Source organism: Micropterus salmoides, unplaced genomic scaffold, assembly GCF_014851395.1.
Source record: "Micropterus salmoides isolate LMB-PRFRI ecotype aquatic unplaced genomic scaffold, ASM1485139v1 Ms_hic_scaffold_4, whole genome shotgun sequence".
Taxonomy (NCBI): Eukaryota; Metazoa; Chordata; class Actinopteri; order Centrarchiformes; family Centrarchidae; genus Micropterus; species Micropterus salmoides.
In genome coordinates this window covers 32,296,105-32,318,527 of record NW_024043372.1, presented here as the reverse complement: position 1 = coordinate 32,318,527, position 22,423 = coordinate 32,296,105, and the positions used below count along the sequence as shown (strand labels likewise).

General features: G+C 40.4%; 1 protein-coding gene across 3 annotated transcripts; it reads right to left on the bottom strand.

The window, feature by feature from the left end:
• Positions 1-1,024: 1,024 nt before the first annotated feature.
• On the bottom strand, positions 1,025-21,619 carry LOC119886289. Of its 3 annotated transcripts, none has more exons than XM_038696929.1 (17): positions 21,154-21,619; positions 20,066-20,652; positions 19,491-19,631; positions 15,464-15,605; positions 15,096-15,382; positions 14,858-14,940; positions 14,690-14,733; positions 13,760-13,900; positions 13,581-13,661; positions 12,361-12,381; positions 12,164-12,256; positions 8,202-8,363; positions 7,925-8,104; positions 7,467-7,547; positions 7,305-7,382; positions 2,314-2,421; positions 1,025-2,219 (listed from the first exon to the last, which is right to left on the bottom strand). In XM_038696929.1, exons 2-17 carry the CDS (start codon positions 20,443-20,445, stop codon positions 1,746-1,748), a joined length of 2,496 nt encoding a protein of 831 aa, XP_038552857.1. In that variant the 5' UTR covers positions 20,446-20,652; positions 21,154-21,619; the 3' UTR covers positions 1,025-1,745. The 3 variants fall into 3 exon arrangements, with proteins under 3 accessions (XP_038552857.1, XP_038552855.1, XP_038552856.1); XM_038696927.1 differs by having other exon boundaries at positions 7,305-7,385; positions 21,154-21,617; XM_038696928.1 differs by having other exon boundaries at positions 7,305-7,385; positions 21,348-21,617.
• Positions 21,620-22,423: the final 804 nt, after the last annotated feature.

The window sequence follows — 22,423 nt, the reverse complement described above, 5'->3', positions numbered from 1 at the left end:
TACATCATTTAAACTGAATCAATCAAAAGGTTTAAAATACAATACCAACAGAGGTTTCACACACTTCTACCAACCTAATAAAGGTCATCCTATGTGCGTTTTGGCCACATTACCAGTTTCATATGAGGATATAATTATGGAAAATACACTGAACAAGCATACTAAAAGAACTGTACATACTCTGAACTCGGTATTGTTCAGTTTCAAGCATGTCAAATCTGCCAATCAAGCTCATGTCTTGTGAGCCCCAAAACGATGATGAATGTGGAAAAGAATCTCTAGGGTTTCTGCTAGAAATACTGTCTAGGGGAGTAATTTGAAAATAAATGTAATAAAGCTTTTTTACGTTTGTTAGTTGTAAAATGTTAATTTGTTTTTAAATGTGCAGCTTTACTGCATTGAAATTACAGTGCTTTTTAAAAAGTATTCTACCCCCTGCTCATGTCATTTTTAAAACCCTGTGTCAGAGTGGATGTAATTAGACTTCTTACAATGGTAATGTTAGAGAGAACTGACATCTGGACCCCAGGACAGTAACATTACTGATTTTTCACCCATCTGACCACAGAACCCTCATTAACTTGAGTCTCCCACGTCTTCTAGGAGTCATCACAGATGTCCTGAAGTTATGTTTGTTTGTTTTTTTAAAAAGTGGCTTTCTCTTTGCATCTCAGGCATGAAGCTGCAACTGTTAAAGCAACAGTTGTCTGAACACTGTTTCCCAACTCAGCCATGGAGCCATGTAGGTCATCATGACTGACCTTTGGGCTCCATGGGATATTCTGTGTCCTAAAAAAGGTTCTATTATCCTTCTCAATTGGGTTTTTCCAGTTACATTAAGATACACAAGTCATATTAGATACAGGTTATCTATATTCAACCCATTGTAGGAAACCAATTATTTCCCTTCCCCTAATGATTTACGTGTGTCATAGTAAAAGGGGTACTCACCCCCGCCCCTTTTTTGTTTTGCTAGTTTTATTTTTTCCACTAATATTTTATTCAAAAAGCATAAGTCTACAGGGAAGTGAATACATTTTTTTTATATAAAACAGTGAAATCTGTCTAATGAAATCAGGGTCTGGTATACAAGGCATATTTCACAATCTCCTTTTTCCATTCCTGCACCTACCAATTCACTTAAATGCTACGAGTCAAGCAAACACTAAGAAATCCACCACAGCTCCTGCAGTGATCATTTTACATCATTTACTATGAATTATTTTGTCCAAAAGTCTTCTGGTTTACTCTATTAAATAGTGTACACATCATACATGTAGCATGGCAACACTGTTGGCATGTTAAGATGCAGAACATATAACAACATTTTTGGGCTGAAAGAGACATCATTTGGGGTTAAATGACCACTCAAAAAGTGTAGTAACGGTGAGAGGGCGAGGGTCGTAGATTCCTCAAGTAAAGGTGTGAATCAACCAACCGCACACTAACCACACAGTGGACTAACAGAATTCAGCTCTACCCATCCCACTGCCCAAAATCGGACACAACAGTTAGCAGAAAATCCATTCACCAAAAAAACATCTGAGAAGAAACACGTCTGGATTATAATGTCACAGCACCGGGAATGCCTTTGGTGATTCTTCAAATAATCAAATCATACTACTACAGTCCAGAGGTAAATCTGTAAAACATCCTTTATCACCACCAAAAGAAAGACAGAAAGAAAAAGAAGAAAATGGGTGGTCTCCATTGCGGCCACAGATTTCCTTCTCTCTCTGCTGAAGCTAAAGTCCTTGCAGCGCTCTGCAGTTAGTACAGATGTTCACTTTCCTCTTAACCAAGAAATCACATGTTGACGCCCGCTCGAGTATGAGTGGGTCTTCATTCGATAATGGATCTTTGGGGGGCAGTCCCTGGCACACAACGTACTTCTCCAGCCCCAAGAGCAGGTCGACCACCTCAGTCACCGAGGTTAAGCACGCTGGGTGCTTGTCGTACAGCGGGTGGGTGGGGAGCAGCGGCTGCTTTTGGACGGTGACCTGATAGCAGAAGCCTGGGTCGATCAGCACCATGGTGTCAGTCATGCCCGACTGTTTAGAGCACTGGATGAGCTGCAGCTGCGGGCCCTCCACCATTATGGCATACCACAGGATTGGCAGTACAGAGGAGCGCAAAGAGTGGAGCAGTTTCATTAGCTGGTTTTCAATGTCCGCACCACTCCCTGCTGGGTTATCAGCCAAACTGAAGATCTGTGTGATCTGCAGAGAGCGACAGAACGGCAACAAGTGCACAAAAGGTTTAGCATTATTTGTGGCTATTCAGACATCTATAAAGTCTCAGCAGGACACTTACCATGGGCAACTCCTCTTCTTCTTCCTCCTCCTCTTCCTCTTCCTCAACATGCTTCTGACCATCTCTACCTGCGTGGCATTTCTCTGCATTCCATCTGCTGAGCTGGTCCTGGTTTAAGAAGGGTAAACTCATGAGCTCAACTAAGCTAAGCTCATTGTATCAAATCATCTTTAAGCTTCAGTTTAAACATGTGTGTCTATTGTTTGGATTATTAGAACATGGAGCGGGCACTACATGCTCACACTCAGCTGCCAATGTATTACTGTAGGCAGACTGAGCTCAAACTAATACAGTCAAATACAGCAGTCCTGCAATATGACCCACCTTCAGGAAGGTTATAAAGTTCAAGATGTAGTTTTTAGTATTCTGTTTACCTTTATCAGGCATGCGACCGGCAAAGGGCAAAAAAGCAGGAAAATATACTGAGACCACCCGACACCCCGATTAAACTGGCGGCGGAGCGAACATAGAAGGTAAAGCAGGAACCATGACAGTAAATTATTTAATGGATGTGTTGCAGTGGGAATCAAAGACAAGGGTCTAATCCACTGCCCCATCGCAACCTCTATAATAATTATTATTTTGTATTAATTTTTACCAAACTTCAACAGCTAAATGTGCAACATGAAACATGAAATAATTGAGTCTATAACTAAATAATGTAACTACTAACTTTCAAATTAGTTCAGTTGAAGTTAATAGATGATTTTTAATGAATAAGAGACAGCAGCAAAGGTTGTTGCCTGTTTAAGACCTGGTGGCCTGACTGTTAAAGAAACACTTATATTCTTCAGGAAACTCAAACAGCTGATCAGTCTCTATCTGTTGATAGACTGTAGGAAAAAGTTTGGCATTTCAACTCTAGCAGCGGGCGGGCGTGTGCGTGAGACGACAACGACCGCGACGGTTTAACGGGATCGCGCCAGTCACACAGAAGCCATTGCCATGGTTACCTCGCGAAGCACTTGTTTGCCTGTCTGTTGATGAGGAGCGCGGAGCGACCCGTGTAAAAAGGCCTTATATAGCCTAAACCTTGTCACAACCATTCACAAGAAATTAATTAATAACGTGCCAAAGCCTTTAACATAAGGACGACTTAAAAAGCAACCATTCACACAGCAAAGTGTATAGGCTACATGAGTGATCAATAGACAACAAGACATAGCTTCTAACAAGCAATAATCAAAACATTCCCAATTTATCTGATCCTTATTGTCAACTCAGTGTTGGGCAAGTTCCTCAGAAATAATATTACCTACTAGTTACTTAGCATAGGCTATAGACCTACTGCTTAGAAAAGTAATATTAGCTACTCTACTCAGGCCCACTACTGGGTGATGGCCTAATATAACGCCACTCTCTCCCAATGAGTCCAAGCATCACTGGCAGCAGCGGCCGGAGTTTCTCTCGGAGTTTCACGTTGCTGTGTTGCTTCAGCTGATGCTTCAATTAGCCTAAGTATAAATGTAGAACTGTTCGTGGCTGAAAACTTTTGCTGGTCGCACAAAGTGTACAACGGGCGACAATGTTCTTTGCATCTATGACTGTGACACAGTAATGGCAATGACGTTACTTACAGCTGTCGAAAATACCAGTTGTCCTTTAGCTTCTTGGCTAACAGCTGACTTTAACAACATAAGGTCCGGTGCCGCTGAGCTGCAGCGCGGTCATGTCAGGGATGATGCGTTCAGTAGCGCACCGTTACTTGGATTAGTAACTGTAATAATACAACTGTTTTGGAAATAGTAATCCGTTACATTACTCTTTACTGGGATAAGTAATTTTGCAGTAGGCCTACTGCTGCCCAACATGTTACATACCACTGATGCGTGAGAGCGCCTGTGGTACATACTGCGCAGGTGTGGAATTGGCAGCTGAGCGTAAACGAACATCCTTGATACTTAGAAAGGAAGAAAACTTCACACACGTCAACCTAGATCCTTTCCATTTCACTAATCCAGGTTCTCTTTTTTTATTTTTATTATTATTATTATTATTATTATTACAGATCTGCGTGATTCACGTGCATCACATTTTCAGGTCGGAAAATCCGGAATTCCGGATTAATCCGTAAAAATCACATCCCTGCTTTATTGATATAAATGGGGTGGACAAAATATTGAACACCTCTCAGTGTAGCACAACATAATTCAGCAACACTAGAAATCATAACCTTCAAGGTGACCATACAGTTCAGTCAAAACCTCTTTAAAATAGTTTAATTTTAACCTTCATGAAAGGACAATTTACTGCAGGGCTTTCATAGAAGACTGCATTAGCTTTGGTTAGGTGTACCTAATAAACTGGCAACTGAATATATGTCAGCATATTATATCATATTAAATAATTCTTTAGTGTATAGGAAGATGTTTGCAAATATGTGACGAGCTGACATTTGCCATCTTGTATCAACAATAAGCTACGTCATAGATTGCTAAAGCTTGGCATCTCAGCAGCCACTGAGGTAACAGAAGAGTAACCAGCTTAGATGTGCAACAGCTGACTTGGGCATGAAGCATTGCAGAGATTCAAGTTATGGGACAGCAGTCAGAACAGAAAGAGAATGAAGAGCAGAGAAGATCGAGATGATTTACAGGCATTTGCTAGCCACTGAGCAGCAAGCAAGCAGGGGCTTAATCAGCATGAAGTGGGTTTGGTATTGGGCGAGGTTGGATCTTTGGCCAATAGATTTTTTGTTGCTCAATTTAAAATCCCCAAACTAAGTGTCTTTATATGTGCCTCATCAGCATTCAAGACACAGTATACGTGACACAAATACTAAACCATCAGTACTTGCAATAGAACCAGTAAAATGAGGCTTAATTCACAGACTTCCTGCACACCATACTAAACAACATAAAGACAGCAGCACAATTTTGGAGAAATGTGTATAAAGTTATGCACAAGACATCTATTGCAGAGTATTTTTATATGATGGAATGGTGCAGCCTGAAAACAAAGCATGTAGTCTTGGGCTTACATATGTCACTCATTTTTACATTTAGCTTCAAAGACAAAATGCCAGCAAACAGATACAGAATATGCATGACAGTCCCCCTGAACTCAACTACTTAAAAGGTGGGGTGCGATTCTAATCCAATACACGTCTTTGTTAAGGTGAATATGTAAGGTGGTATGTGTGTGTGAGCGAGGAAAAAAAAATCTGATGTGTGTACACAGCCCTGGCTCTGTAAATGGGAAAACAAACAATGTGGCTCGGACCGAGCCATACAACACTGTTCTAACCGTGCCCACCATGATTTTTGTTTCAGGTAATGTTAAATTGACTTGCTCTTCCTTTCTAGACATGCTGTTGTTGTGATGTCTGAAGCAATTTTCCTGGCTCTGGGAAACCGTCTCGTCTCTCTGCACGTTAGCTTCGCAGCACTAACTGTAGTGAAAGGTTTGCTAGACCAAAAACTAGCTAATGTTAGTTACATTACTGTATTGCTGTTCGCGCCATATAATGGTATTGGATTTCTCCAGAATAGCGCACCTCACCTTTCAGCGTCGGCCGATGGCCGTGCTGTTCAGACTACACAACTTGCCGTCTTGTGACGGGAGTCTTGAAGTTGTTGTGGCGTTCACACTACGACTGATGACTGATAGTAGACAGGGGGTCACACACTACACGAGTGACAGCGGCTGTGTCACCCGAAGGCTGGTCTCCAAACCACAAGAAAACACATGTGAAATGTGAAACGGAAAATGAAGCGAACCTTCACATTAAACAGCTGTTGTTTGTCATTATAAAGATAGCATTTATAAAGACAAAGAATCTGGGTGAAAGAATGGATTAGCACATGCAGGTAGCAGGAACTGTCTGAGCTACAGAGAGGTGAGTAAAAAATGTTCTGCAGTGAAAAGTAACTGCCTGCTCTGCCAGCTGCCTGCCCTCATTGGCTGGATGTGGACATCGAGTCGGCCGACTCCCCGAGATATTTGGCTGGCTGGCGTCTGCGATGTGCCCGACATGCGTCTGGGAGCCGTTTTGATGTGTCGTTGAGTAGTTCACACATAACGACATGCGACCGCCGATCGATCGCCGATTTACCTCTGATCCCAGCCTGACGGTCGCCGAGCTCACCGACCGGCAAATCGGCCTAAAAATTGTGTAGTGTGAACTTGGCTTAAGGCTCAAAAAACGCAGTGACTGACTGTGTCATGACGCATCAGATATTGACCACGAGAACGAATTAAAGAAAAGCTCAGAAGAGAGGGGTGTCAGGCAAACAGCCTCGCAGTGATTTGCATCTGTGTTGTGGAGATTAAATTATCATTTGGGGGTGGCCTGGTGTCAAGTGGTTAAGATGCGTACCATATAATTGAAAACATACCCAGTGTGATTTTGTCCGGCTTAGTTGCATGTCATACATCCTCTTTATGTCTCCTGTCTGTTTCCACCTACTGTCAAACTGTTCAATGGAAAATAAATGCCCCGAAAAACTGTCACACTTAAGTTCTGTCGCATCGACATGCCAACAAGAGAGCATAGGAGGGGGGGAGGAGCAGCACTCCAACTTGAGACAAGACAACACAAATAGACACAAGCGTACCCATGCAAAAAGATTCATCAACCATGAATGGAACATTTGGGTACAGATTGCATTGCCATAGATTGGTTAACATCCTGGTCAAACAGAGTTGGAACCAGGCCTGAATTCATCACACTGAGCCACAGACCAAAGAACAGCATGACCACGGGTTCAGAAGGAAACGGACATTAAGGTAACAGGAGTGTAAACAGGATGCCAAGATGACTCATGATCAGTCAGGTTTAGTGCTAATAAGCATTGGGCAGCAAGAATGTGCACACAATCAGCCAGAAAACTGCAACTACCTACTAAAGAGCGGTGGGACACCTCAAGCAAAAGGCTCCTGAACTTGAAACATAGAGACACTACTAGCAATCACAAAATGCATTTTTGACCTAATGGAGAAAAATAGTGCATTATTACTAAAACAAATATGAAGGAAGAATGTAAACTTACTAGTTCAGAGCTGTGGTGGCTGATGTGAGAGATTCTGTCAAGGAGTCCGTTCCGCTGGTCGAAATCCAACTGATTCAACTGCTGAAAGACAAAGTCAAGTTGACATTCTGCTTGGTGAGCTAAGCGGTGACGTGACATGTAGATAATAATCTGTTTTCAAACCTGCATAGATGATTGGTGGTGTCTTAAATTCAGCTCATAGGGATATTTACTACCACTGGGAGGCTCGGAGCTCCAGTTCATCTACAACAGAGAAACATAAGCACCGTAAATAAAATTAAATAAAACAGAAATTCTACCTTAACTTTCTAGTATAAATGAGTTTTCAGGGGCGGCTGTGAAGACGGTGGTTCGATCCCCGGCTCCCCATGTCTGCATACCGAAGTATCCTCGGGCAAGATTCTGAACCCCCAATGTGTATTTCTGTTTCTGATGGCAGAGGCACCTTAGCCTCAGTGTGTGAATGTGATCTGAAAGACTAGAAAGGTGCTAAGAAGCACAGACCATTCACCATTTGTTGAGATTTTATCTGCAGGAGAATGCAACTGTCTTCAACACTACCGCTGCATGCAAAAAGAAAACATAAGAAGAAGTGAAGGCCAAAGGCTGTGGTAACTCACTGCTTGAAAGTTGCTGTCATCATCTTCATTGTCAGTGAAGTCTAAGCCAGACTGCGATCCTTTGTTTTTCTTTAAATTTGACTTTCGGCTATATGTGTAGTGAGGTCTAGGCCTGCCGGGCAGCATCGAGCCATCTGGCCCATAGTCACCTTGTCCCATCTGGAAAGGCAGCAAGTGTCTCTGACAAAAATAAGCAGAGAGATATTTCACAACTACAACACTACTTCATCATTAATGCAAGAAACAACAAATTAGTTCAGAATTGGTAGGATCTTACCATCGCCTGTCTCTGACACTGACGTAGTCGACACTTCTGCCTCTTCTTGTTACTGCCTCCAAACTTGGGTTTGTCTATACAGAAATCGCATGTGCCACAGTCTTTCCTGCAGAGACAGGCTTTACATTCTCCACAGGATCGTCGCTTCCGCTTCTTATGCCACTGAAAAAAAGAATAAGAGAATTTAGCACAGAACCCCTCGAAAACGAGAGGGTGCATCAGAGGGGTTTATCCTAATAAATAAATTTGAATTAAATACAGCAGGGCATTATGTAACAATCAAATGATTTACATGTTTGAAATATATAGGTGGAAGGGGCGTTATAGTGAAATGTTGTCTGTTATCAAATTTAAAACCCTTCAAAATAAGTCTTCTAAACCTTTGAAAAAAATGGAATTCAAGTATATGATACAGAGGAAAGACCACACACGCACACGGGGAAATTAAGAATGCCAAACAATCTCTTTGAGTTAAAGCAACGTCATGTAAGATTGTTTTTTTTGGTGCAACTTGGTGCCCCAACCGTTCAAGACGGTCTAACTGCAGACCTCCACTGTGAAGTCGCTTCCGGTGCAGGCTCCACTGTCAGGACAGGAAATACACTCAAAAAATACAAAATAAAACTGTGCGATTTGACAGGAAACGCATTCAAAAATTATAAATTAAATGATGTAGACACTTATGGGAGAAGGGATTTTGTCGCTGACTTCTATTTAATTAATCATTCAACATTGTAAGGGAAAACTAGTAGGCTAATTCCTTAAATATAGCATACTGATTTGAGCCTATTCTACTTAGCACTTAACATGCCAGTGTAGCAACAAAGCAAACTGTATGTCGTTTCAATAATTTAACTAATAACAGTATATATTTTTTATTTTTTATTTTTATAGGCACTATTTATTTATTCTGTGAAAATAACTCCGTCTAGCTTAACGTTAACTCCGTCCATAAAGCTAGCCAAATCAATTCACAGAAAAACAGGACGTCATTGATTAAGAGTGTAACTTAGCCTCTGTTCCAGTCTTCTTAAAACAAATAAATAAATAAATAAAAAACACCACACACTTCTCATTAATAATCTCCCTTTGAGGTGTAATATACTATGGCATTTTACTCAGCTGAATTGCTGAACTGTGGGCACTGGACTACAGTTATAATCTGAGTTTTGTGGGGGTCTGTAATATAACGAATGCTACTGGCAGATAATAAATAATTAAATAATAGCTTGAGCCGAGACAGACAGAGAGACTTTTATTGCTCATTACATGGTCCAACACTTTTCTCACACAAACCGCAGCCCCAGATGTCTGCGATACTGCAACAAAGTTTAAGTTTCAAAAGCCTGAAATAAACCAACAAAGACTACTGCTCAAGGAGACACCGCAAATACGCCCTTTATGGTATCATATTAATTATTAGTCATTATGACATTTATGCGGTGTGCAGCATTTGGAAAACTTGTTTATTTTAGTGTTTATCTTATTAATGTAAATAATAACTTGAATGAAAATAAATTTGTGATTAAAAATAATGGTTGCTGGTAAATTCATTAGTGACCCCCACAGACGCGTGATTTTACTGTTTCCATAAGAGCTCAGACCCTCCTTATGGGAGCTGAACTCCCACGTAACTAGAACCCTGCTGGACTCTATGGACTACCAAACTGTAACATCTGTAAAAATGAACACACATGCAATACAACATGTATACCTGTATCGATAGTTCTGTAAATATCCTAAATATCCACTTCTTAAAAATGAATAGAGACACTTCCACTTTACTGTAAGACGTGCAGAGTAGCGAAACAACCGAGAATGCATCACGTTACGTCCTGCAGGGGACGTAAAAAAAACAGTTTATTTATGGTTATTTCCTGTCCTGACAGTGGAGCTGACTTGAGAGTGGAGCCTGCAGCGGAAGCGACTCCACAGCGGAGGTCTGCAGTTAGACCCCTCAATTCAGAGTGAAATTCACCGCTGTTGTTCAACATCCAGTAAGTGCCCAACACAGGACATAATAATATTACTTCCTGAAACTTGGGTGGCAAGCTAGCCAACAAAGCTAGACAGCAACCAACGTAAGAGCACTTAAAGTATCGTTACTAATGCCCAAGAGTGTTATCTAGTAGGGCTGGACGATATGGCCAAAAATGTTATCACCATGTCATACCAAATGTCAAATCATTATTTCTTTCAAGTTTAAAGGCTGATTTTAGCTCCTGAGTGAAAATTAAAGAAACCAGATGATTAATTGTGTGGTTAAACTTTTCTTTATGGTCAGAACGTGACAAACACTTGATGCCAGACAGTGGATCAACTCATATCTCTGAGGTAGAACATTCAAAACCATTATGATAAAATCTTTTTTTCAAAAAATATGATTATTAATTATTTTTCAGCCCCTTTTCCTCAACAAAATAAATGTCTTAATAGAAAAATTAAGTGCTAATTCATTTGTGGTCCAAATGAACTCAATCAAACATTTATTGACACTATATTGAACATTTGTTATTGTTATTGAGGAAAATTGTATTGCGATAATTATCATTATTGTTTTATTGCCAAGCCCTATTATCTAGTAAGTTTGCTAACATCAACTAAAGATTTATGGCTAGAACCTCTGATTCTGAACCTCTTTTTTGACAACTTTGCTGACACAGCCAAACATTAAGCAAGCGCAACACAAGACACAGCAAGCCAGCTAATACATTACTACCAACAGCAAGAGGGCCAGCTTACGCCAACGAGTAACAGCCTCGATATTTACTCTTGGTCACTCTCATTTTTTTTCTTCCTCTCTTTCTTCGATAATGTCTTCTTTGGTCTCTTCGCAGCCTCTGCCATAATATCCATACTGAGAATCCCGAGCTACCTTCTTCCAAAGAACTTAAGATTGTACTTTATATACTTTTTGCTTCTTCTCATAGCTTGCGTGCTAAAGAGATTTGTTGGTGTGATGTGGCACTGTAAAGCATTACGCTGTCGTCACGATACAAATCCTGCCCGGGATTTCAATCTTACACAGTGCCAAAGCAAGTGTACCCGGCCTGGAATAACAACGACAGTGATGCTATTCACCTATTACAAGTCAGTGAACCATCAAAAGTATTTGAAGCTGTTAATTTAAGATAAAATGACTACATAATGTTGCTTTTATGTGACAAATGTAACATAAGTTTTTTTTCGATGAGACAGTAAGTGTGTTTCCATCCGTCTGATTTTATGCGCATTGTCCATTTGTTCCACTGAAGACACAAAAACATCAGCTGTGTGGGGCGATGAGGAGACTGTACCTTCCTCACATTAACACATGAAACAAATATGAATGCCATCACATTTTCCACATTGTTTTCCATCATTTCAGGTTGGCTGGCGCTCTTTTTATCATGGCCAAAAGCCACGTTTCGACCAAAGGAACTATACCCCAGAAATAGGAACCTTTGGAGGAACTCACTGCGTTTCCACCAAAGGGACCAGGGTCTTACAGCGAACAGCTCATGGAGTTTTGCTAAATACTGAGTCCGAATTTGTTGTTTTAAGTTTTCATCAGTTAGGAAGTTTTTACACAGAGCCGAAGTCGGTCTCCTCTTCTCCAAAACAAGCGGAACAGCTGATTACAGCAGGTAATAAAGCTTGTTAAACATCAAGTTCCTCCGACGCTCAGGCGGACACAGACGTGAGTGCAGCTGATCTGCATCTCTTGTCTAATTTGCTTAATCTTAGCAGGTCTTTAGACCACGGTGGAAACGCACACAACAATGGGCTGAAGTTCCTTGAAAAGAGATCCACGTACTTTTGGTGGAAACCTGGCTATACAGAGCAAACAAACAAACAGCAAAAAGGTGCTTCAGATGTGCTTTGACAAGTTTCTATGAATGTTTTCATAAAAGTCACCGTTGACAAATAGATAATGTTTGAGTCTGTCACTTTAGGCAATCACATTTTTTTTTTAAACTCACATCGTCGTCATCGTCCGTCGACATGTCATCCTCATCATCAACGTCCACATTAACTGAGAAGTTCTCTGTGTCGCTGCTTTTGAGACTCGGGTGCTGTGTGAATAAAATAGTCAGTGAGAGCAGGAAAAGGCCACAGCAGTAATATTGGAAATTATAAATGCAGACACATAATTTGGTCTCGTACTATGAAACGTTACCTGTGAGTCTGTAACTTCACTCTGTAAAATAAAATTGCTGTTGTTAGAACTTACATGAATTCAATGAATCATTTGGTGTTAAAAGCCACGATGCATGATTACACTGTTGACACTGCAATTACAACCCGTGCCATACAGTGTGCACAGTCTGTATTTAAATGTGGACAATTTGGAACGAGTGAAACAAGTCTGACCGCGACTGTAAAACACATTTTTGGCCTACAGTCATTTTATACAAAAGATTTGCACTTCTATAAACAGCCAACAATGAATATTAACTTAAAGAGGTCATATTATGCTTTTTGGCTTTTTCTCTCTCCTTTATTGAGTTATATACCTTTTTTTGTGCATATAATAGGTTTGCAAAGTGAAAAAGCCCAAAGTCCAGCCCAAAGGGAGTTCCCAGCTCCCACAGAAAACTCTACTCTGAACTGCCTGAAAATAGCTGGTTTGTAGTCTAGCCATTTCCCTTTGATCCCTGTGATGACACAGCAAAAGACATGCCCTCAAAAACAACGGTGGAAAAACTCTCTGAGCTGCAGTACACAGTGACAAGACGTCTGCCTGCTGCCTCTCTTCTGCCTTCCAAACATTAACTACCCTCCAGGCAGTCAGTGGAAAATAAAGTTGTTACTATGGCGTAGAGACAGAGCTCACGTAACACTTGGATGAAACTAACAACTATGGATGAAAGAAACATTTGTTATAGATTAATAACTCACCACTCTGAAACTCTTGCTCCAGTCCATGTTGCTAAGCTGGTCAGGGGATATACAGCTGCACCGAAGCCGTGTTTCCCAGCTTCTCACGACCTGCCCTACTCTGCTTCTGACTGGCTAGTAGTCCTTAAGTAGGAACTGCGCATGTACAATTCCCAACAAAGATCTTGTAGAGGTAAGATGTATCGCTCCATAGCTAAAACAAAGCGTTCAACACAGAGGGTGAAAAGAGGAGCTGCAGCAATGTGCAGTTTGACAAGAAAATATGGTGTTTTTTGAAAATTAAAATATGTAAACCTGTTCTGGTACAACCCCTAGATAAAATTTTGTACCTGAAAAAGAGCATAATATGACCTCTTTAATAACCAAGCAGTGGAAATCATGCTTGAAAAGCTTTAAATATGCCTTCGAAAGAATTGTTATTATAACCGGTGGGAAGATCTACAAGTAAAAATGTACCAAGACATGTACATTTGAGCGGATTATACAAGCTTTTATTACCTGGAAACTCATGCTGTCATCATATGGTTCAGTAATGTCATTATACGGCCTCTGCTGCATGAAGCCTCCACTTCCAGGGCCCTGATGGAACACACATGGTGGAAAAAGCCCGAATGCAAAAGTGACATAACAAACAAAAGGCATTAAAATAAATAACTGTCGTGTTCCTGGCAGCTTACCTTGCGAATAGGACATATACATTTCCGTTTCCGGCATATGCGTTTCCGAGACTCGGGGCTCTGCAGTCCATGCTTGCAGTTTGCACACTGCCCGCAGTTCACTGTGTTGTGGCATCCCACGCACTGTCCACAAGGAATCCACTACAGGTGACATGAACACAAACAGAAAAGCAGATTTGTTTATTCTAATGTACATGTCTCATTTGTAGGGCTGTATATAACGATTCTTTTTCAATTTGATTAATCTAACGACTAATTTTGTGTATACCAAAGAAAAAAAGTTGCCTATTACTCGATTAACATACCAATTTATCCTAAATAAATATCAAAAACATGTCCAATCAATATTTTATTCATGTGTTGAGATAATAACAACAGACATTAATTAGGCTACTTGACTTCAAACTTTAAATGTTTCTGACATGGATTTATTTCAATATTGAGTAATCCAGTATGATAAGCAAATGTATTTCTGCTTCAGTGTGGGTCAAAGAAAACAACTGAAACGATTCACAGACTCTGCAGACAGTCACAGATTGTGTGTAATGTTAGAATCAGCTGTTATTCTCTCTCATATATAGCTGTTAAATAAACAGAAAATATGAAACGGCCGAACGTTAGATGACACACGGTGTAATGTTCTGTTACCATGACGGTTTATTTGTGTCTCTAAGAGAGAGGGAGTGGAATACGTTGCACATTAATCCTGCCAATATAATTAACAGTTAATTCATAATCTTTATCTTCTCTTAATTATAATACTTAACATACATTGTTTCTAATTGTTGGCTACATGATAAATAGAAGGCTTCAAATAGAACCCGTGATCGGACCAATACTGCTTCCGAGCCTTGACTAAAGATTTGTCTAGTGAACGAGGATAAAAGGTAGCTCTCGATTCACACAGCGCACTGATAGACAACACTTTACCTTTCTGAAACGAATCATCGGATGCTCTTTTGTCTTCGAGGCAGCTGAAATTCAAAACAAATAAACGTAGGATGAGTACACCTTTGTAAAATAATTTTCACGATTTTTGTCCTGGTTTGTTTTTGCCTCAGAACCATTCAGACATTTCACACTCAAAAACCAACATACCCCAACAGGTGGGACAGCAGGGCCTCTTCCTTTGTTTGTCATACCATGTGCCTGTGAAGGAAATATTACATTTGGCACAGACCCTGCAGAAGAAAGTGATAATGCTCAGCCCATGTGCATATAACAACATTTCACCACAAACAAACCCTTTTGACTGAATGGAAATACTCAACTGTTTTATTTATTACAGTTCCATTATTGAAAATTGAACTATGAACTGAAGTAATAATGGACTCACAGAGTGCTGTCTTCTGACCCAATTTCTCCATTTATGGAGGGAAGCAGGGCCGGCCTGGATGACGAGGGAAGGGGAATTTTAATTTTATCTTCGGCATGTGGATCCTCTTTGCGAGACTCTTGGTTTTGAGTTCCCATTGTACTGTGCATGGACACATATGTCTGGTTGGAGTGGAGGTTTTTGGGCCCCAGATTGAGGGTGAGTCTGTGGTGGGAGTCTGGGGTGTCAGCTCCATCCCCTCTGTCAATCCAGCTGGACTCTGAGGAAGAACGCTCCCGGATCTTTCTCTGATGGACGACAAAGTGAGGAAAACTAACTGCTGAGACCGTCACATCTTAAATCTTTAAACTGCTAAAAGAGGTCAATACCTTCGCTCTGCTTCGAACTCTTATGGGTGGTGCTTCGCCATCGAGGAACTTTCCGGTCTTGTACTCAAAGGTTGACAAGTCAAGAAACCCCTCCATCACTGAAATCAGTTCTACTCTGCTTCTCACTCGATCACCCCTCGGACTGCGGAGAAAAATAGCGATAACAAAAAAGGCTGGATGTCACCCGCTAAAACTATAACATCCAGTCACATGCTTCAGCATCTTCAGTCCTAATGGCAGTTAGGAAAAAAAATGCATTTATTCATCTATTTCTGAAATTATCAGCACGAGGAATGTGTTTCTGTTTGTAGTAGTCACTTAAAATTGATTTTCTAAAATGTTTCACCCCCCTGTTAGAAGCAACTAATTTCTGCACCGCTGCTGTCATGGTAACGCAACATTAGACCATGTGTCATCTAATGGTCGGCCGTTTATATTTTCTGTTCAGTTCAACGGCCACGCTTAAACTGACTTCTACTATTTTTTTTGATTCGGCATCTGACTAATAAGGTCTGTTATTATTATTAATATCATCAGCAGCAGTGATGGCATATTAAAATCAGTCTATTATCATTATTCTAATGTGCTTTATGTGTCTCTGTTTAAGGATGATTGAATAAAATAATGAAATTAATAATGAAATAAAATATTTCATTATTAATGAGACAAGTTTTTGATATTTATTTTGGATAAAATTGTTATATTATTCAAGTAATAAAAAGTCATCTTTAGAATAATCACAAAATTTAGATTAATTGATTTGAAACACTTGCTAGGTGCATCCCTAAAAGAACCAAGTGGAGGTAGGAGTGTAAATAGTACAAGAGTCAAAGGAGTGGCAGGATGTAGTTAAAAACTAGTGCAATCTCAACAGTTTAACTACTTTCAACACAACATTGTTGACCGCAAAATAAATACAGTATGATGAAGTATGCTCTGCCCCACACTATAATTTCTGTTATTGTTGAAGCAAACTGCTTTTTACTATATAATCAACAGGGGTAGGTGGTTTTGTAAGATGAGTAAGAAAACCATATTTAATTTTCTTTTTACTCTTATAATAATTCCATATCGACTTATTTTTATTTTATAAGTTTGTGTTACTTTGTATTTCTCACTTATGTAAGTATTTATGGACAGACCAGAAGAATCCCGGAATCTGGTATCACCAAGCTAGCAGAGCAAGCTGGCTAAGTGACCAGGCCCTGTATGACAGAAGTACACAGCTAAAACAAAGAGCTGATGAAGAAATAGCCAAGCGTCAGGGAGAAGTGATATCCCCACATATCATTGTAATATCCACAAGAAATGAAGTGTTGCAGATTTTATACAAATTTTCACACAAACCTCTGGTTCATTGTAGAGAAAATTGTTCTGCTTTTATTTTATGCAATAAATATAATGAAATAAACATAAGATATATTTATAAAGAAGAGGCTACTTTTCCCCCCTTTTCTGTAACTGTATGTGGGGATGAGGGTCAACAGGGTACGACTGTAAAACAGTGGTCCCTTAAGCCAAAGGTTGGGAACCGGTGTTTCCCCACATAAACAATTTACTTGGGCGAGACGCCCAGGTACATTTGGTGTAACATTTTAGCATTTTGCAGAGAAACACAGAGACATTATTTGGTATTTTGTTACAAGAGGCGGACAAGTTGAAAATTTTACAAGCATGGACAGGTAAAGCAGCAGTGAATAGTGAACACACCAGTGCAGATGTCCCTCGGTACTACGTTGGTTTCGATTGTTTCAATAGCCTACGTCATTAACAAGCCTTCTACATGCAGCGCACCTGCTGCTTTAAAAACTGGATCGCAGGTGGAAAAATCCGAAAGATGACTTCTGTCTTTTCAGCGACTTTATGAAGCACACTGCTGATGGAGAAAGTCAGCAGAGCTGACACATGCAGGGAGAGAGAGACAGCGCACATGTGGGGGGAAAAAAGAGACCCTAAGGGAAAAGGTAGGTGAGCTGATTCAAGTAGGGAGTAAACACTAAAAAGCTAAAATAAGAATGAAGTAGAATTAAAATGGTGAAACAAAAAACAAATAAAAATCTACCCCGCTAACACAGGCCAAGACCTGTGGCCTGAACAATTTCAACTTCATCCAAGATAAAAGAAAAAGAATTTCCCTTTAAAATAACACATCTAGGTTATGTATTTGAATCAAAGCAAATATATTATTTGCAAAGACAACGTAAAACACTGATGATCATAAAGTGTATATATTAAATACATGAACATAAAAGAACATACAGGTCATCCTGTCATGCAGATGCTAGGCTTATATAACCAGGGTTGTTTTTGTGAGAGAAAATATGAGACCAACCAGAAACATCCAATCCAATCAGGAGGAGCTAAGTATGAGAGGTACATAAACTGATGCCGGGAGAAATGTTGTTTTCTGAATCCAGACCCTTCATATATCAGATTTGTATTGACGCAATTTGAAGAATAAAGCATCTTATACCTCAGAAATGTCTTCTGTTTCTCTGTGTTTGGTTCCTACAAACCAGTGGCCTGTACTACAAAGGGAGTTCAACCTACTCGGAGTTAACAAATTCAGGGTTGACAAACTCTGACCGCCTACACTGGAGTTAAACAGTACTACAAAGGTGAATAAGATGTTGTTTAGTTGAGTCCGTGTTAACCCAGTGTTAACTTCATTGGAGTTGGTGCGCGTTCACATAAAAGAGGTTTGTTCGGCCGTGCAGGCAGAGTGTTTTTGCAACTCGCATGCACCGTATTTTCCCCAGAAGACTGCATGTTGGTAGTGTCAGGAAATTATGAATGTAAAGACACGTTAACGGCTAAATCTAATATTGTGGCGGCTGACAAAGCCAGGGAGGCTTGTTGGCATCGCATTGAGTAAATTTGTAGCCTAATTATCTTCACAGTGTTCTTATTGTAGTTCAAATCTCTATTATGTATTTTATGGGCTCTTCTTTTATGTGTAAGATGATTAAGATGTTAAGGTACAACTGCACATGAGGTCCATTGTAATAGAAAAAAGGAGAGGGTCAATAATCGTAGAGAAAATCTAATTTCTAAGATTAATCTACAAGTAAAAAACTTGACTATTCTTTGACATTATAGTCACACATTTATGAGAGAAACTTCACTTTGCAAGGCTGCAACAACACACACACACACACACACACACACCCACCCCTGCCGTGTAGTAGGGCCTGTGTATGCATTGGAAAGTTATATTACTTTGCAATCTGACTAGCAGTGAGGAAATACTCCTGAGTTTAGCCCACAATCACTATCATGCACCTTAAAAGATTTTGTCTTGGATTGGGTGTATTCAGAAGAAAACAGTGTGATTTTCAATTTTTTGTGACATTAATTTCAGGGAATTTCCGATTTTTCTTATTGTAAATTTCACACTTTCATCAAGGATCTTTTTTTCCCCCTCTGTTATTAACCCTCACCCTGGCTCCCTATTTTTTGGACATGTAAAATAGTCTATCTAAATATGGAGAATTCAATTAGCTATAGTCTACAGATGGGCTACATCTAAGAAACTATCCCGTTAATTAATTAAGATTTCTCTCTAAAATCACTGAGGCTGCAGGGCTCGCTGTCTGAACGTAATGCTGTTGTGTTCAGAACTTCATTGCAACCGCAGTGGAACAAATCAGGATGAAATCTAAACATATTTTATGAAGTGGCATGGATTAATATCCTACTTCTTATCATTAACACTGAGTACCGATGCGGTGTGTAGTCCACGTGCAGGATAACCTCGAGTTAACCATGAACAAAACTTGCTTGGAGCAGTTTAGAGATGTGGCGTAAATTGCCATGGCAACAGACCTCAGGTAACACCTATCCACCTTTCGTAGTACGGATTAACCGGAAAGTTACACCCAACGTCACAAAGTTACTCATGAAGTTACCTGGATAAGCCAGTTACCTCGCTTCGTAGTACAGGCCACAGGTAGTGGTGATTTATTTACTTACACTTATTGAAGGTTAAACAAGAAGAAAATTAAGCACGACACTATCCAGTATTTACCTCATGTAATACACATCCTTCTGTCCCATGCTACTACCGGAGCGCCGAACAACTTCTTTGCGTTTCCAACCCTCTCCAAGTATTGGCCAGTCAACCCATCCTTCATCAGGATGTGAACGCTTACGGCGGGGAACCTGAAGCCTGGATATAACAGAGGAAATGGGAATTATTCATGTTAGAAATCTGTATAACCCATGGCAAAAAAAAAGTACACAGGAAGCCATCCTAGAAAATGTTAATATGCTAAGCTATGTGAGTTAATTTTCTTTCAATAGATTGAGGCACAAAGTTACCTGCAGGTTTTAGATGGGATGATTATTTAAACAAATACAAAGACATTCAAAATCATTGGCAGTTCCTCAGAATTGATAAAGATCATTATGTGGCCCTTGTGCCTGGGCATGGCCATAAAAATCTAAATGTAATCCAAAGATAATGCTGCTCAGTGTCCAGACTACGGTACGGCATATAAAGGCTCTGCAGACAACCAAAACGTTGAATGAACATCTTATGTGACAGCATACTGCACTATTTTTACATGACAGACTTGAGTAAAACAACATTATTCAACCTACTGATAAATCTTGGTCAAGTTCTTCTCGGTGCCCAACACACTCTCACTCCTTTCACTTTCCCCTGCCAGGCTTTCTTCCTCTGCATCATTCCTATCAAGGCTATTGGCATCATCATCCTCCTCAAGTGGCTCAAACCAGTCAACAGGAGGCTCGCCACCAGTGGCCTTAGCTTCCATTGCCTCTCCCGGAATTTCCTCTACTGGATCTGAGCTAGGATTTTCCTTCATACAGAGTCTGTCTGAGGGTGCCAAAGGCTCCAGTGCTGGTGCTGCCTCAGAGGCGTTTTCTGCTTCACTGGTCTTCTTCTCTGTGCTTTGTCCCACATCTTCTTCCACAGGCTCTTGGCCAGGGGCCGCGTTCTCAAGTAGTTCCTCGTTCATTCCTGCACCAATTTAGGCGACAAATGGTCCAACGTGTTTCTCTGGAGACAAATAAGATACCCTCTACAATCGATCCTGGATACCATTCACAGTGGTGTATTTTCGCATTGTCCGTCGTGGATGTATTAGTTAGCCCTTGACCTTGGTTTGGGAAGGAGGCTGAGCTGTCAGGGTGATTGACAGTTGCTCACTTTTTCATCACTGCACCTGGGGGAAAAGAGAACGTTGTTTAGGACCAGAGTTCTAACACGCCGATGTACAGTTCAGTATGTTAACGGTTAACCTAGCTTAATGGATATGTTACTGTAAGGTGTTGTTAGCTTAAAACAACGAGCTACTCGATAGTAACGTGACTTAACGAGCAGACATTCACGTATGGTTAACACATCATTTAAAATTATTAACCACGCAAACTAACTGACGTTACAAACACGGGATGCATGCCCCGATCTAGATGGAAAGCTTCCGTAAATACATAGCTACCGCATTTCCACGGCCAGTTAGCTAACGTTACCGTTACCACTGGTATGTGGCGTTAGCCAGCAAACACAACGTTAGCGACACTAGCTAACCTCAACTGCTGAAAGTGCGGTTACTGCTGAAAGTGCTCCGATTGTCGGATGTTGCTGCCGATTATTTCTTAATACGTAGTTACGTAGACATACTACATAAAACAAGCAGTGCAATGTCAATAAAGTTACTACTTACGTTAGGTTAGCTGGAGCGTGAACACTGAAACTCAATAGCAGCAGTAACGTTAGCCACCGTTAGCTATAACGTTAGCGTCCCCCCCATCTAATGTTAATGTTGTGCCTAAATTATTCCTCTGAGTTAGCAGTTGTGTATCGCTACTACTTTACAAATAATGGCGGTGAGGTGCACCTACAAACACACACACACACCTTTAAAGTAGGGCTCCCCAGATGCTTGGCACTCTGGTCACAATAGGCACCGCTTCACTTTACGAGATAGTGCTGACGTAGCTAGCCACCGCGCATCAATAACGAAAACGGCGGCGGGGCCAACGATTAAAAGAACAGGGTCTGTCTGCAGTCTCGCAGGCTATACAACACACCCACTTCACCACCATACGACACGTCCCCTGATATAACTTCCTACTTTGACTAACCTTAACCTTGTTTTAACCCAAACTATGACCTTTTCCTAACCAAGTCGACGACGCTGAAATCAGCTACCGATTCACAGCTTCCGATTCGGCAGTTAAGGGAAAGTTAATTTACATTACGTTTTTTTGCACCTCTTACTGCTGTGAAAGCTGTTTGGCATTTTAGGCAAAGCCTTAACGCTATCTGAAACACTTTTTTAGACTTGGAAAAAACGTTATTTTATTTGTGAAAATGAAAAAGGGAGATTTATCTGTTGTTGGGGGTTTTTTTGCTTGTAGACCACATCAGACCTGGTCCAGATACAAAACCACTATGCCTAGAGCTCTCAAATCTGAACTAGATTGTCCCAGAGACACGTTTCTTTAAAACATATTTTCAGATTTGTGAAACCTTTATTCAATTTGTGAAAATAACGTTACTTAAAAGGGCGATTTATCTGCTTTTTTGTATGTAGACCACATTAGACCAGGTCCACATATAAAAAAACACTGTACCTAGAGTTTTCAGATCTGGACTAGATTATTCCACAGACGCTAACGTTTCAATCAAACATAAGTTTCAGATTTGTGAAAACTTTTTCTTTTTGTGATAATACTATAAAGGCGATTTAACCATTAGAGTTCTCAAATCTGGACTTTGCCTAAAATGCCGAACAGCTTTCACAGCAGTAAGAGGTGCAAAAAACGGACAACAGTCGCTCAGCAAGGTAATTTAACTTTCACTTAAGTTCCCCTTAACTGCCGAATCGGAAGCTCACTTCAGCGTAGTGTACTTCTGATACTTTTCGGCGCTTGACCAAACTGCGTCTGAAACTTTCTTCGTTTCACAAACAAATGCTACTGACTTGGTCC

Coding starts and splice junctions, on each gene's coding strand:
- LOC119886289 (XM_038696927.1), bottom strand. CDS start 20,445: ATGAACGAGGAACTACTTGAGAACGCGGCCCCTGGCCAAGAGCCTGTG. Junction 12,257..12,360: donor GTGAAGTTACAGACTCACAG/GTAACGTTTCAT, acceptor TTATTCACACAG/CACCCGAGTCTCAAAAGCAG. Junction 8,105..8,201: donor AGTGTCAGAGACAGGCGATG/GTAAGATCCTAC, acceptor TATTTTTGTCAG/AGACACTTGCTGCCTTTCCA.